Here is a 16,425-nt window from a genome sequence, read left to right on the forward strand (position 1 = left end):
TACCTCAAAATTGCTGTTCACCCTGTACTGCTTTGAGTTAGTCTCTCCATTCTCACCAGTAATCTGTAACTCACATGCCTCTCTAGCTTGCTTTAGCTGATGTTTTTGCAGCTTCTCATAACTACATCGTAGTTTATGGAGCTAAAGATACAATAACAAATCATGAGTAACTGAACTCTGTAAAACAAAGATTGTGTACTTAAGATTTTCTTCATTCAAGATCAGGGGCGAAATTCTCCCCCAACGGCGCGATGTCCGCCGACTGGCGCCAAACACGGCGCCAATCAGACGGGCATCGCGCCGGCCCAAAGGTGCGGAATGCTCCGCATCTTTGGCGGCCTAGCCCCAACATTGAGGGGCTAGGCCGACGCCGGAGGGATTTCCGCCCCGCCAGCTGGCGGATATGGCGTTTGTTGCCCCGCCAGCTGGCGTGGAAATGTGGCGCATGCGCGGGAGCGTTAGCGGCCGCTGTCAGTTTCCCGCGCATGCGCAGTGGGGAGAGTCTCTTCCGCCTCCGCCATGGTGGAGGCCGTAGCGGAGGCGGAAGGGAAAGAGTGCCCCCACGGCACAGGCCCGCCCGCGGATCGGTGGGCCCCGATCGCGGGCCAGGCCACCGTGGGGGCACCTCCCGGGGTCAGATTGCCCCGCGCCCCCCCACCCCCAGGACCCCGGAGCCCGCCCACGCCGCCTGGTCCCGCCGGTAAATACCAGGTTTGATTTACGCCGGCGGGGCAGGCAATTTCTGGGCGGGATTTCGGCCCATCCGGGCCGGAGAATCCAGCGGGGGGTCCCGCCAACCGGCGCGGCCCGATTCCCACCCCTGCCCAATCTCCGGTACCGGAGACTTCGGCGGGGGCGGGATTCACGGCGGCCTACGGCCATTCTCCGACCCGGCGGGGGGTCGGAGAATGACGCCCCTGAACTTGACCTAGATCGTAGGGAATGCCACTTGATGCTCTTTTCAACTTCAGCACATAGAACATAGAACATACAGTGCAGAAGGAGGCCATTCGCCCCATCGAGTCTGCACCGACCCACTTAAGGCCTCACTTCCACACTATCCCCGTAACCCAATAAGCCCTCCTAACCTTTTTGGTCACTAAGGGCAATTTATCATGGCCAATCCACCCAACCTGCACGTCTCTAGACCGTGGGAGGAAACCGGAGCACCCGGAGGAAACCCACGCAGACACTGGGAGAACGCGCAGACACCGTACAGACAGCGACCCAGCGGGGAATCTAACCTGGGACCCTGACGCTGTCCACTTGTGCTATCCACTTGTGATACCGTGCTGTCCTGAATCTGCTGGAGAGAGCTGCCCAGGAGAGTCCATGGCAGGACAAAAACTGGGCATGTGCTATGCTCTTCAACACAGCATTAAAAGGGCTATGCACATGTCTGAGAAACAGATTGTTTTAACCAATGCCATTAAATAATTATACAATTACTAAATGGACTTCCCACTTGGCTGGAGTTCAATGTGTGGAGTTTATGGGCAAGATTCTCCGAAATGGAGGCAGAGCGTTTGCGCCGTCGTGAACGCCGTCGAGGTTCACGACGGCGCAAAACGTCCCCTATCCCAACCGATTCAGGGCCCGATAATGGGCTAGGGGCGGCGCCGCGTCATTTACACGCGCAAAGGCGGCGCTGCATACATGACGCGGCCGGCGCCGCATAACTGGCGTCACACGCGGGTTGGTCGGCGCCAACCCGCGCATGCATGGTTGCCATCCTCTCCGAGTCTGCCCCGCAAGAAGATGTCAGACAGATCTTGCAGGGCTGCGGAAGAAAGGAGGTCGTCCCTCAGAGAGGCTGGCCCGACGATCGGTGGGCACCGATCGCGGGCCAGACCCCATTTGAGGCCCCCCCCGGTGCAGGACCTGCCCCGATGCAGGACCCCCCCCCCCCACAGGCTGCTCCAACAGCGTTCCCGCGCTGTTCCCGCCGGCAGTGACCAGGTGTGGACGGCGCCGGGGTGAACCCGCCGTTTTGGGCTGGCCGCTCGGCCCATCCCGGCCTGAGAATAGCAGGGGTGCCGGAGAATCGCCATTTTGGGTGTCTCGGGCGATTCTCCCGCCTGCGCCGCGTGGAACTCGACGGGGCCGTTCTCGCCGCTTGGGAGAATCGCGGGAGGGCGTCGGACCGGCGTCGTGGGAAAATTTGGCGACCCAGGCGATTCTCCCAACCGGCACGGGTGCGGAGAATCATAGCCTATATCTTTGAAGACTGAAGAAGGCCCAAAAAAACTGGAATATATCTTCCATTTTTAATTATTCTTAACATACCACTTGAAAATGACCCAATATTCAGATTCAGGAGAAAAAAAGTCCTTGCAAGAAAAGATTAGGAGATGGAGAAGTAGAAGAGATTTGGTTTTTTTTTATACCAATTGGAAGTGGAAATTACCTTCCTTTTTTGCAGGAAATGTTTGACCCAAAAGAATTGCTCTGCTAAGTAAGTGGTGGTAATAAATATCTAGTTTCTATATCTCACTCACCCAGCAAAGTGAAACGAGTACATTGTATGAGTAGGATGAGAACATAAAATCACAGACAGCTAAAGATTTACACAGGAGGTCAGATCAATTGGTGGAAGGCTAGATTACTAGAGCTGAACTGGGGTTTAATTTCCATGCTTTTCAGCCAGTAGAACTCTTGTGTCACCTGGTCTAATAATGGGCCCTAAGGGCCTGGAAGAGTCAAAAATCTAATATGGCAAATTGTCTTCTGTTTCCCCTGGGATCAATTAACTTTCTCTTGGGCAGTCTTGTGGACTTCTTACAGCCCAGTACTAATGCTGCATCAGGTTTCAGAAGGATTAGATCCTAACTGTCCAATGGTCTTTTGTATGGAATCCTCAGGGTAGTTTAGGAATGGCCACACACAAAATCTCAAAGCTTTCATTAGAATTGGGGAAAACCATGGAAGACAAGATTACCCCATCATTGTAACTCTCACTCCTGGCAAGAATTTGAGCGGAGCAGAAACCAGACAGATCAAGACTCAACCCGAATTCTGATCCCTGCCCAACGTCCAATCATCTTCTCCACTAGACCTCTGAAAAGAGTTGGAGTTGCATAGGATGCATAGAGTGTATTTATGAACTGGGTGGCTGCAGGTGGGAGAGTCACTATTCTGGGAATCTTGGGCAAGTGATGACCTGTTTGGTCCATTGAAAATCCAACCCTTGCTTTCTATTTCTTTTAAACTTAAATATTTTATAAACATTATGCAGAAAGCATAATTTTAGTATACAAAATGTTTAAGAATTGTTATGACACCCTGGGCAAGTGTGCGGTCAATTCCACTCGTCCTGAAGTCACAACAATAATTCCACCAATGCTGGAACCTTTACCCAATAATTCTTATAAAAATACCCAAATTCTGACTTCTGGTTGCGGCGATGACCAGCTAAGCCGCATGTTTCGGCGGCTCCAGCTCGAACGGACCTTCTGGCTCTTTTAAGAGCCCCAACGGGGAATTTTTTCGGGACAAAACCCGGTGTGGGGTGAGGCAACAGGGAGTCCCCCCCAACGAAAAAGAAAAATATCGGCGGCAGCGGCCAGATCTCGAAGAATCCTCGAGGGCAGTGGCAGAAGGAAGAAAGGAGCAAGATGGCAGCGGAGGGTGCCCAGGCGACATGGGGACCGGACCAGGATGAATTCTTAAGACGGTGTGTGGAGCTGCTAAAAAAGGAGGTGCTGGCCCCGATGCTACAAGCAATTGAGGGGCTTAAGGAGACACAAAAGCCCAGGAGATAGAGCTCCGTGTGGTGGAGCAGAAGGTGACTGACAACGAGGACGAGATCCGGGGCCTAGCGGTCAAAATGCAGACGCGTGAGGCGCTCCATAAGAAGTGCACCAAAAGGATTGGAGTCCTAGAAAACAGATCACGTAGAAAGAACCTCCGGACCCTGGGTCTCCCCGAGGGAGTGTTAGGAGCTGACGGCGGGGCTTACGTGAGCATGATGCTACGCTCGCTAATGGGAGCTGAGGCCCCCTCGGGCCCCTTGGAAGTGGAAGGGACCCAGCGGGTCCCTGCGAGGAGACCAAAGGCGGGAGAACCACCTAGGGCGATGATCGTATGATTTCACTGCTTCAATGACAGAGAGGTGGTTCTGAGATGGGCCAAGAAGGTACAAAGTAGTAGATGGGAGAATGCGGTGATACGAGTGTATCAGGGTTGGAGTGTGGAGGTGGCGAGAAGGAGGGCGAGCTTCAATCGAGCCAAGGAGGTTCTGCACAAGAAGAAAGTGAAGTTTGGGATGTTGCAGCCGGCACGACTGTGGGTCACGCACCAGGAGAGGCATTACTATTTTGAAACGGCGGAAGAAGCATGGACCTTCATTAAAAACGAGAAACTGGATCAGAACTGAGAGACTGATGTTGGAGGGGAAACGACAATGCTGATGTATATAGAGATGTAAATTGGGGAGGGGGGGACATTGAGAAATGTGGGTGCCGGTGCGGGGGAAGAAGAGACACAGGTGGGGGATGGGGAATGGGAGTGGGGCGGCAGAGGGAGCTGCGCCATGAGGGGCGGGGTGGCTCTAGAGAACGCGGGGTTTATTTTTCTCGTTCCCGCGTCAGAAAGATGATGGTGGGAAGATAGGCGCAAGGTGGATGGGAGTTCCTCACACGGGGGGGTCAAGGAGAGAGCGGGAGAAGCCGGGGTCAGTTGAAGTCAGCTGACTTTCGGAAGCAATATGGGGGAGTAACCATGCTAGATGGGGGTCTAGTGGGGGGGAGGGAGGGGGGGCGGATAACTGGGCTGCTGCTGCGGAGATCGAAAGGGAACTGGTAAAAGAAAAGGTGGTCGGGGAGGGAATGCGCAGCCTTGGGGACGGGTGGGTGCGCGGAACTGGGACTTGGGACTGGCCCAGAGAGGGTGATGGCTAGTCGACAGGGGAGGGGGGCGGGCAGCCCCCCAGTCCGGCTGATCACGTAAAACGTGAGAGGCCTAAATGGGATGATTAAGAGGGCCCGAGTGTTCGCGCACTTAAAAGGACTGAAGGCAGACGTGGCCATGCTCCAAGAGACGCACCTGAAGGTGGCGGACCAGGTTAGGTTAAGGAAAGGATGGGTGGGACAGGTGTTCCACTCAGGGCTGGATGCAAAGAATAGAGGGGTGGCCATATTGGTGGGGAAACGGGTGTCGTTCGAGGCTAGGAACATTGTAGCGGACAGCGGTGGCAGATATGTGATGGTGAGTGGCAGATTGCAGGGAATGGAGGTCGTGTTGGTTAATGTATATGCCCCGAATTGGGATGATGCGGGATTTATGAAGCGGATGCTGGGACGTATCCCGGACCTGGAGGTAGGAAATTTGATAATGGGGGGAGACTTCAACACCGTGCTGGACTCAGGGTTAGATAGATCTAGATCTAGGACCGGAAGAAGGCCGGCAGCGGCCAAGGTGCTTAGGGGGTTTATGGACCAAATGGGGGGAGTGGATCCGTGGCGATTTGTTAGGCCGATGGCCAAAGAGTTCTCCTTTTTCTCCCATGTCCATAAGGTATACTCCCGGATAGATTTCTTTGTTTTGGGAAGGTCACTGATTTCGAGGGTGGAAGGAACTGAGTACTCAGCCATAGCTGTTTCAGACCATGCCCCACACTGGGTGGATCTGGAACTAGGAGAGGAGAGGGAGCAGCGTCCACTCTGGCGACTAGATGTGGGATTATTGGCGGACGAGGGAGTCTGCGGAAGGGTGCGGGGATGTATCGAAAGGTACCTGGAGGCCAACGACGGTACCTGGGGAGGTCCGAGTTGGAGTAGTAATGGAAGCACTGAAGGCGGTGGTCAAGGGAGAGTTGATCTCCATCAGAGCTCACAAGGGGAAAACAGAGGCCAAAGAAAGGGAAAGATTACTGGGGGAGATTCTGAGGGTAGATTAAAAAATTATGCGGAGGCCCTGGATGAAGGACTATACAGGGAGAGGCGACGACTCCAGACGGAGTTCGACCTGCTGACCACAGGGAGGGCAGAGGCACAGTGGAGGAAGGCACAGGGGATGAGATATGAATATGGGGAAAAGGCGAGTCGCCTGTTGGCCCACCAGCTTCGAAAGAGGACAGCGGCGAGGGAGATAGGGGGAGTTAGGGATGAAACGGGAGCCACGGTGCAGAGAGCAGGGAAGATAAACGAGGTGTTTAAGACCTTTTACGAGAGGTTATATAGGTCCCAACCCCCGGAGGGAAAAGAGGGAATGCAGCAGTTTCTGGACCAACTAAGGTTCCCGAAGGTGGAGGAGCAGGAGGTGGAGGGCCTGGGGGCGCCAATTGGGGTGGACGAGGTGACCAAAGGGCTGGGGAACATGCAGGCAGGGAAGGCCCCGGGACCAGATGGGTTCCCGGTGGAATTCTATAGAAAATATGTGGACTTGTTGGCCCCGCTGCTGGTAAGAACCTTTAACGAGGCCAGAGAAGGGGGGGACCGTAACCCCGACAATGTCGGAGGCGACGATATCACTAATCTTGAAGCGAGATAAAGACCCGCTGCAATGCGGGTCCCATAGGCCTATCTCACTCCTAAATGTGGACGCCAAGTTGCTGGCAAAGGTGCTGGCAACGAGGATAGAGGATTGTGTCCCGGGGGTGGTGCACGAAGACCAGACAGGGTTCGTAAAGGGGAGACAATTGAATGTCAACGTGCGACGGCTATTGGGGGTGATAATGATGCCCCCAGCAGAGGGGGAGGCAGAGATAGTGGAGGCAATGGATGCAGAGAAGGCATTTGATAGGGTAGAGTGGGAGTACCTATGGGAGGTGCTGAGGAGGTTCGGGTTCGGGGAGGGGTTTGACAGTTGGGTTAAACTCCTCTATGGGGCCCCAACGGCAAGTGTAGTCACAAATCGGCAAAGGTCGGAATATTTTCGACTACACAGGGGAACAAGACAGGGATGCCCGCTGTCCCCATTACTGTTCGCGCTGGCAATTGAACCACTGGCCATAGCGCTGAGAGACTCCAGGAAATGGAGAGGGGTGGTTAGAGGGGGAGAGGAACACCGAGTGTCACTCTACGCGGATGACCTACTGCTGTATGTGACGGATCCAGTGGGGGGGATGACAGAGGTCATGCAGATATTGAGGGAGTTTGGAGATTTCTCGGGATATAGGCTTAACATGGGAAAGAGTGAGCTTTTCGTGATACACCCTGGGGACCAGAGTAGAGGGATAGATGGCCTGCCGCTAAGGAGAGTGGAAAGAAACTTCCGATACCTGGGGATTCAGATAGCCAGGAGCTGGGGAACCTTACACAGACTCAATCTGACTCGGCTGGTGGAACAAATGGAAGAGGATTTCAAAAGGTGGGACATGCAGTCGCTGTCACTGGTGGGCAGAGTGCAGGCGATTAAGATGATGGTCCTCCCGAGGTTCCTATTTGTGTTCCAATGTCTCCCTATACTGATCACTAAGGCCTTCTTTAAAAAAATAGATAGGAGCATCACGAGCTTCGTGTGGGCAGGGAAGGCCCCGAGGGTAAGGAGGGGGTTCCTACAACGTAGCAGAGACAGAGGGGGACTGGAGTTGCCGAATTTGGGCGACTACTATTGGGCCGCCAACGTGGTGATGATCCGTAAATGGATGATAGAGGGAGAGGGAGCGGCGTGGAAAAGGTTGGAGATGATGTCCTGCAAAGGAACGAGCTTAAAAGCGCTGGTGACGGCGCCATTACCGCTCTCCCCGAAAAAGTTTACCACGAACCCAGTGGTGGCGGCAACATTAAGTATCTGGGGGCAATGGAGGCGACAGAGGGGTGTGCTGGGAGCCTCGGTGATGTCCCCGATCAGGAACAACCATAGGGTTGCCCCAGGGAGGCTGGACGGAGGATTCCAGAGTTGGCACCGGGCAGGAATCAGGAGAGTGGGAGACTTATTTATAGATGGGACGTTTGCGAGCTTGGGAGCGCTAGAGGAAAAGTATGAGCTGCCCCTGGGAAATATCTTTAGGTATATGCAGGTGAGAGCGGTCACGAGACAACTGGTGAGGGAATTTCCGCTGCTCCCGACACAAGGGATCCAGGACAGGGTGCTTTCGGGGGTGTGGGTCGGGGAGGGCAAAGTGTCCGAGATATACCAGGAGATGAGAGAAGAGGGGGAGGAGCTGGTGGACGAACTGAAGGGAAAATGGGAAGAAGAGCTCGGGGAGGAGATTGAGGAGGGTTTGTGGGCTGATACCCTAAGTAGGGTAAATTCCTCTTCCTCGTGTGCCTGATCCAATTTAAGGTGCTGCATAGAGCACACATAACGGGAGCGAGGTTGAGCAGGTTCTTCGGAGCGGAGGACAAGTGCAGGAGGTGCGGGGGAAGCCCGGCGAACCACACACATATGATTTGGTCGTGCCCGGCACTGGAGGGGTATTGGAGGGGAGTGATGGGAGTGATCTCGAAGGTGGTGAAGGTCCGGGTCAAGCCAAGCTGTGGGTTAGCTATATTTGGGGTAGCGGATGAGCCGGGAGTGCAGGAGGTGAAAGAGGCCGATATTGTGGCCTTTGCGTCCCTATTAGCCCGGCGTAGGATTTTACTCATGTGGAAGGAAGCGAAACCCCCCGGCGTGGAGGCCTGGATAAACGATATAGCGGGGTTCATAAAACTGGAGCGGATGAAGTTTGCGCTGAGAGGATCGGCTCAAGGGTTCACCAGGCGGTGGCAACCGTTCCTCGACTATCTAGCAGAACGTTAGGGGGAAGATAGATAGCCAGCAGCAGCAGCCCGGGGGGGGGGAATTGCTTGTGTTCTAGATGGGGAGAGGAGGTGGGGGGAGCATTACTTTGTGTTATTTGGTTAGTTCATTATATTATTTAAACAATGTTATATATCAGTTATCACGTTACCATTTTTGTTGATTTGTAAGGGGAAATAATTGTGCTTGAAAACTTTAATAAAATATATATTTTTAAAAAATACCCAAATTCTTTGGCCATTGGCTGTCCAATAATTAAAGTCAACAGCTTTGTAGGTTTAAACACAATTAGTGTTTATTTATAACAAGACCAAATATGAAATATGCAGTAAATACTACCTGACTCCCCCTTTACCTGCCAACCCTCTACCCACACACGCAAGACAGACAAATACAGAGGGTGGAAAGGGGTAAAAAATAATAAGGATTAGGGTCAAAAGATGAGTCCTTGCTTCAGATGATGAGTTCTTTTGGGCACTTTCTTCACAGTATGGGTGTGGAATAAAGTCTCCAGTCTACTTCCTGTAATGATTTTCCTTGCAGTTAGCAATATCCATCACCAATTATTATTTCCAGGAGAGGCCCCTGGCTTCACATTAGCCTGTTCTGCAGAGAGAGGTACCAGATTCTGGTCTCTGCGTGAATCAGCCTTTCCCATAGAAAGAGTGAGTTATCAGATTCTGGATTCTGTTTGCATTTGTCTTTTTTTAGAGAGAGTTGGTTCCCACAGTGACCTTTTGGTGAGATTTAGCTGGTTATTTCTGGAGAAAGCAGAAAGGGGAAAAAGAGATGTTTTCTCCCTTAATTGCCAAAGCGAAACTGAAAGCTCCTTGGGTCTCTGAACCATTTTCGTGGGGAAAGATCCAATCACCACTGTTACTGGGCAAAGCACATCCCTTTTGGCCAATTCATTGTCCATCAGCCAGATCAATCAAATAGAGTCTTCGTAGATCTCTCCTACTGCTGAAATCCTCCACTTGAATTAAAGGTGCAGGCTGCTTTGTCCTTAAAGTCATAGGCCCATTAAACATCCATGAATCAAAAGTTCAACAACAAACTAAAAGAAAAGGGAAATAAGGAAATAACAGAACAAACAGGAGGGACCCTTACAGTATTTCATGTGAGAACATACTCTCTGGCTCCCTAGATGTGTGCCATTAATTTTGTACCTGCAATATCTGTATTTTTCTTTCAGCCTTTAATGTACGTATATGATTTTTATTACTCCAATTACAAGTGACAATAGAGTTGTGTATACTCATAGCATGAAATGTGAAACTCACGTAGTTACTCATTTTCTCAATTTAGGATTGTTTCTTGGATGTCAGCCCAACTTGTCTATTCATTAGTTTTTACTAGTTTTCTAAGTTGGCATGTACATCCAAGAAAGTGAATCTTCGTGGTGCACCATAGGCTCTATTTGTGCATTGCTTACTTGAGCCTATTCTCTACATATAACGGTGGATCAAGGTCAAATAAGCTATGCCTTAAACCAATCTGTCTGGAAGGTCGATTCTGTCATTGAGAGAGAATGCCTATTTTATGGCACAAGAAGATTCAGTAGGCACTATACAGCCTGATTGATATGTCAGGAGGAGTCATCACCATCCAGAGCCCATTTGATCACTACATGGGGAACAATCCACTTTTAATCAATGTTAGCTGAAGAGGTGTGGCAGCTGTAGAAATAACACCGGGACCACTGCCTCAAATCCAAAGTAGCTGCCACATCTAATTCCAATTACTGGATTAACAGCAAGCTTGCACATAAACAGCAAATTAAGACTTTTTTTTACAAATGGCAATGAATTTGGGCTGTTCTGATAAGCCAAACAGCTGCTAAATGATTAACTGAACAATCTCTTGACAAGAAGCTCTCAAGAACCAGTTTTCTAAATATTGATGGAACACATACCACAGGTTTAGGCTGAAGATACAATGCTACAATGCTGTAGCTTTGTTCCTGACTTGTGCTCCTTTAAAGGACAGCCCCCTCATGGGATTTTGGGCCGGATCCTGCACTGGAGCTCCAAACGTCTTGTCTGGATTTCCAAAACAGGGGTCCTGCGAAATGTGGAGTACACTTGCTCCTGGAGACCTTCCTTCGTAGTGGAGGAGAAACAAGTCATGGCCCCTTATAAGCACTCGCCACCATATTCTGCTAAGCTTAAATGTCCCAAAGCCAATTTGAAAAGCTGGTGAAAGAAGGTAAGTGTTTTCGATAAGTGTGTGAGGGGATAGGATGCCAGTCACTCGGTTCATAAAGATACTCTATGCATCCTAATAACTTCACCTCCTTTCCGAACTCTATTGGAGAATATGATTGGAAGTTGGGCAGTATCCAGAATTAAGGCGGAGTCTGGATTTGTCTGGTTTCTACTCTTTAGCTCAAATTCTTGCCAGGAGTGAGAGCTGAGGGCATGGGAATAGGGCAGGTACGTGTTTGAGGTGGTAGGATGGCAGGTAAGTGGGGGGTGGTTGGGTGGTCATGTAGTTAGTCAGGTGGTTGTGGAGAGAGTAGCACAGGGGGTGGGAAGGGTAGTCTGAGGATTAGGAGGAGAGTCAGGGGGTGGAAGGTAATCGGTGAGTGGGTGGGTAATCAGGAGTTAATTGGAGTGGAGTTGAGGTCAGTACTTGATGCACTATCAATTACGACGAGATGAGAGTAGAGAGTAATCAAGGCTTTATTAAGCAGAGATGTGTGGCCTCCTGCAGCTGCTACCAGAAATGGGAGCAGCTCGGTGTGCACACACATTTAAACTCTGCCTACTCGGTCCCGGTGGGGTGCAAGCGCCGACTTGGTCGCCTGTGACTCCGGGAGCGTGTTGTCCTCATCTTCATCCCCGGGTAGAACCAGTGGGAGGACGGATCGCCCTGGGGCGGGGGTTGCAGTGAGGTGCGCTGGGGGGAGGGTGGGTAGCGCCGGGGCAATCGGAGGGGGGTGGGGGTCGGGTGGTGGTGGCCGTGGGGGGGGAATCCAGCTGGTGCCAGGTCCCTGAGGGAGACTGTGTCCTGGTGGCCGTCGGGGTACGCCACGTAGGCATACTGCGGGTTTGCGTGCAGTAGTTCTACCCTTTCGACCAAGGGGTCCGCCTTGAGGATCCGCACGTGTTTGCAGACGAGAATGGGTCCTGGAGCTGCCAGCCACATTGGGAGCGAAACACCGGAGGTGGACCTCCTAGGGAAGGCAAGGAGACGTTCATGGGAGGTTTCATTCGTCGCAGTGGAGAGTAGCGATCAGATGGAGTGGATCATGTCGGGGAGGACCTCCTGCCAGCGGGAGACCAGGAGATATTTAGACCGCAGGGCCAGCAGGACGGCCTTCCAGACCGTTCCGTTCTCCCTCTCCACCTGCCCATTTCCCCGGGGGTTGTAGCTGGTCGCCCTGCTCGAGGCAATGCCTTTGCCGAGCAGGAACTGACGCAGCTCATCACTCATAAAGGAGGATCCCTGGTCGCTGTGGATGTAAGCGGGGAAACCGAACAGTGCGAAGATGCCGTTGAGTGCTTTAATGACCGTGGCAGACGTCATATCGGGGCATGGGATGGCAAAGGGGAATCGGGAGTACTCATCGACCACGTTCAGGAAATATATGTTTCGGTCGGTGGCGGGGAGGGGCCCTTTGAACTCCATGCTGTGGCGTTCAAAGGGGCGGGAGGCCTTCACCAGGTGCGCTCGGTCTGGCCGGTAGAAGTGCGGTTTGCACTCCGCGCAGACCTGGCAGTCTCTGGTGACAGCCCTAACCTCCACAATGGAGTAGGGCAGGTTGCAGGCCTTTATGAAATGACAGAACCAGGTGACCCCTGGGTGACGGAGGCCATCGTGTAGGGCCCGGAGTCGGTCCACTTGTGCGCTGGCACATGTACCTCTGGATAGGTCATCGGGGGGCTCGTTGAGCTTCCCGGGGCGATACAAAATCTCGTAATTGTAGGTGGAGAGCTCGGTCCTCCACCTTAAGGTTTTATCATTTTTGATCTTGCCCCGCTGTGTATTATTAAACATAAGGCAACCGACCATTGGTCAGTGAGGAGAGTGAATCTCCTGCTGGCCAGGTAATGCCTCCAATGCCGCACAGCTTCCACGATGGCCTGGGCCTCCTTTTTGACGGAGGAGTGCCGAATTTCGGAGGCATGGAGGGTGCGGGAAAAGAATGCCACGGGTCTGCCTGCCTGGTTGAGGTGGCGGCCAGAGCAACGTCCGATGCATCAATCTCGACCTGAAAAGGGAGGGTCTCGTCGACCGCATGCATCGTGGCCTTGGCGATGTCTGCCTTGATGCCGTTAGAGGCCTGGCAGGCCTCAGCCGTCAGGGGGAAAACTGTGGAGTGGATGAGTGGGCGGGCCTTGTCCGCAGTTAGGGACCCACTGGGCATAATAGGAGAAAAACCCCAGGCATAGTTTCAGGGCCTTGGGGCAGTGGGGAAGGGGGAGTTCCAGGAGGGGGCGCATGAGGTCGGGGTCGGGCCCTAGAACTCCATTTTCCACAACGTAGCCAAGGATGGCTAAGCGGTTGGTGCGGAACATGCACGTTTCCTTATTGTACGTGAGGTTAAGGAGTTTAGCGGTGTGGAGAAATTTGAAGAGGTTAGCTGGTCGTGGTCCTGCTGGTCGTGGCAGCAGATGGTAACGTTATCTAGATACGGGAAGGTGGCCCACAGTCCGTACCGGTCAACCATTCGGTCCATCTCGCGTTGGAATACCGAGATCCCGTTAGTGACGCCGAAAGGGACCCGAAGGAAGTGGTAAAGGCGGCCGTCTGCTTCGAACGCACTGTATTGGCGGTCCGCCTTGCGGATGGGGAGCTGGTGGTCGGCAGATTTCGGGTCCACTGTGGAGAAGACCCGGTCCTGTGCAATCTGATTGACCATATCAGATATGCGTGGGAAGGGGTACGAGTCGAGCTGCGTGTACCGATTGATGGTCTGACTGTAGTCAATGACCATCCTATGTTTCTCCCCAGTCTTTACTGCTACCACTTGGGCTCTCCAGGGGCTGTTGCTGGCCTCAATGATGCCTTCCCGTATCAGCTGCTGGACCTCCGACCTGAAGAAGGTCCTGTCCTGGGCACTGTACCATCTGCTCCTGGTGTGAGGTTTGCAAACAGGAAAGGTGGGTCGACCTTTAGGGTTGTGAGGCCGCAAACGATGAGGGGTGGTAGGGGTTCGCCGAATTTTAGAGTTAGACTTTGGAGGTTGCACTGGAAATCCAGGCCGAGTAACAGGGCAGAGTAAAGGTTTGGGAGGACGTAGAGCCGGAAGTTGCTGAACTCTAAGCCCTGGACGGTGAGGGTGGCGATGCAGTACCCCCGTATTTCCACGGAATGGGATCCGGAGGCCAGGGAGATTCTCTGGGTAACGCGGAGGACCATGAGGGAGCAGCGCCTTACCGTAGCCCGATGGATGTAGCTTTCCGTGCTCCCGGAGTCAAGAAGGCAGGATGTCTTGTGGCCATCAACTTTCACAGCCGTCATTACGAGGTTGTGCGGCCGGGACTGGTCAAGAGTGATGGAGGCAAGCTGGTGTTGGTGGGCCCCGGGCTGGTCGGCGGTGGTGGCAGGCGATGAGCGGCCAGATGAAGTGCCTGACGAGCAGGGGTCTTGAGCCGGCGTCCAAGATGGCGGCGCCCACGGCAGGTGCCCATGGGTCGCACGTGGTCTGCGGGAATGAAAATGGCGGCGCCCACGGGTCGCACGGGGGGGTTGCAGGAACACTGGGCCTAGATACCGCAGCGATCGACCAGGCCTGGCACACAACAGCGAAATGTCCTGTCTTGCAGATTGCACTCCGCGCCGGGCAGCGCTGCCGGCGGTGCTTTGCCTGCCTGCAGAAATAGCATTTGGACCCCCCGGGGTTGGCTGGCTGCCGCGCGGCGCATGCTTGGGGTTTCCTGGGGGCTGGGGTTGGTGGGGCCCACTATGTCCACCGGGGCACACGACTGTACGTTACGGGAGGCTACCGTTAGCGAGTTCGTGAGTTGCCTGGTCTGGCGGATGTACGCCGACCCCATGCCCATAACAAAAGCGTCCCTGATTAAGAGTTCTGTATGTTCAGTGGCCAAAACTGCCTGACAGTCGCAGTTCTTTGCCAGTATGTGCAGGGCATGCCAGAAATCGTCTAATGACTCACTGGGGAGTTGCTGCCGCGTGGACAGGAGGTGCTTGGCGTACAGTTTGTTGATCGGCCGGATATAATGTTCTTTCAGCAGCTCCATAGCTTCAGGGTAAGTGGGCGCATCCCGGATAAGGGGAAAAATCTCGGAGATCACCCGTGAGTACAGGATCTGGAGTTTCTGTGCGTCCGAGGATTGTTCAGTCGCTAATCCGAGGTAGCTTTCGAAACAAGCGAGCCAGTGGTCGAAAGGGTGCAGCTGTAGGCGATCTGGCTTGAAGCGTAGTTCCATCGCTGTAATATCTCTGCTTAATAAATTGATGCACTATCAATTACGACGAGACGAGAGTAGAGAGTAATCAAGGCTTTATTAAGCAGAGATGTGTGGCCTCCTGCAGCTGCTACCAGAAATGGGAGCAGCTCGGTGTGCGCACACATTTATACTCCTCCTACTGGGTGGAGCCAGCAGGCAGGGATCTACCCCCGTACCTGTAGTACAACAGCCTTACCGTATTACCTCTAATACAACTATTATACAAACAGTGCTGACTACCACAGTACTATAGTTACCTTGGAGCTATAATTGGTTTTAATCCTTCTAATGTTTCCTGGCTAACTATTCATGGGTAGCTATTCAAAAAGTAAGTCTGCACTTACAGTGCACGGCAGGAGAATGCGGGGCAAGAAGAGCGGCGGCCCGGACCAAAGCGGGGACCGAGCGGAGCCAGCGGCAAAGAACGCCCCCCACTCCCCGGCGGCGACTACGAGGTGGGCAGCGGAACAAAGGAGACCTCCCGTGTGGGTGAGTGAGAAAAAAAAGAACTTCCCCTTTTAAAAAAAAAAGAAAAGAATGTAAAAACATTTCTTTAAGTGTTAAAGGGGAGAAGGGAAGGGGGGGGAAAAAATGCCAGAAGGGAGCCAAAGCAGAGGGAGAGAGGGCACCAGAAGCAGAAGGGACCATGGGCGAGCCCGCTCAGATGAGCTAACCGGCGCACAAATCTGCGGAACAGACGGTTCGCCGCAACAAAAAGAACTGGGCAGAAAGGAGCATTTTTCCCCCTGTGCCAGGGGGAAACTGGAACACCTTTGCCGAGGTGTTGAGGGGAGCATCAGCAGGAAAACAAGGCAGAGGCTAGAGCAGACATGGAGGCCGCTGTGAAGGCAGCAATGGCCAAAGCCCTGGCGGAGGTGCAGCTCGCCCTGGGCAAAGCGGAGAAGAAACTGGAAGCCCAAGAGGCGACCATTAAGGAGCTGGAAAAAAACCGCGACTGACATGAGAGACCGGATCACAGCCATGGAGAAGGAGGTGGCGAGACTGGTCACAACGCACGGGAGCCTGAAGGAAGAGTGGACGATCAGGAAAACCACTCGAAGGCAAAATGTAAGGATAGTGGGCCTACCAGAGGGGATCGAGGGTAGAAACCCCACGGCATACATGGCCAAGATGCTGGGCAACTTAGTGGGGAGGAAAAGTTCCCCCAACCCACCAGAAATGGACAGAGCACACTACACTGGTCGCTGTGCCCGAAGCCCAAGGCAGGGAATCAACCGAGGGCAGTTATAGCTAAACTGCACCGATACCAAGACAGGGAAATAATCCTGCACTGGGCCAGGCAAAACAGAACCTGCAAATGGGA

General features: G+C 53.1%; 1 protein-coding gene across 1 annotated transcript in view; it reads right to left on the reverse strand.

The window, feature by feature from the left end:
• Nucleotides 1-16,425, reverse strand: part of LOC140391314 (deuterosome assembly protein 1-like) — a 150,495-nt gene that overhangs the window by 62,761 nt on the left and 71,309 nt on the right. Inside the window, exon 4 of the mRNA XM_072475906.1 lies at nt 4-141. Within this exon, the coding sequence (XP_072332007.1) occupies nt 4-141 (138 nt within the window). The remainder of the gene's footprint in view (nt 1-3; nt 142-16,425) is intronic.

This window comes from Scyliorhinus torazame, chromosome 15 (genome assembly GCF_047496885.1).
Source record: "Scyliorhinus torazame isolate Kashiwa2021f chromosome 15, sScyTor2.1, whole genome shotgun sequence".
Lineage (NCBI taxonomy): Eukaryota > Metazoa > Chordata > Chondrichthyes > Carcharhiniformes > Scyliorhinidae > Scyliorhinus > Scyliorhinus torazame.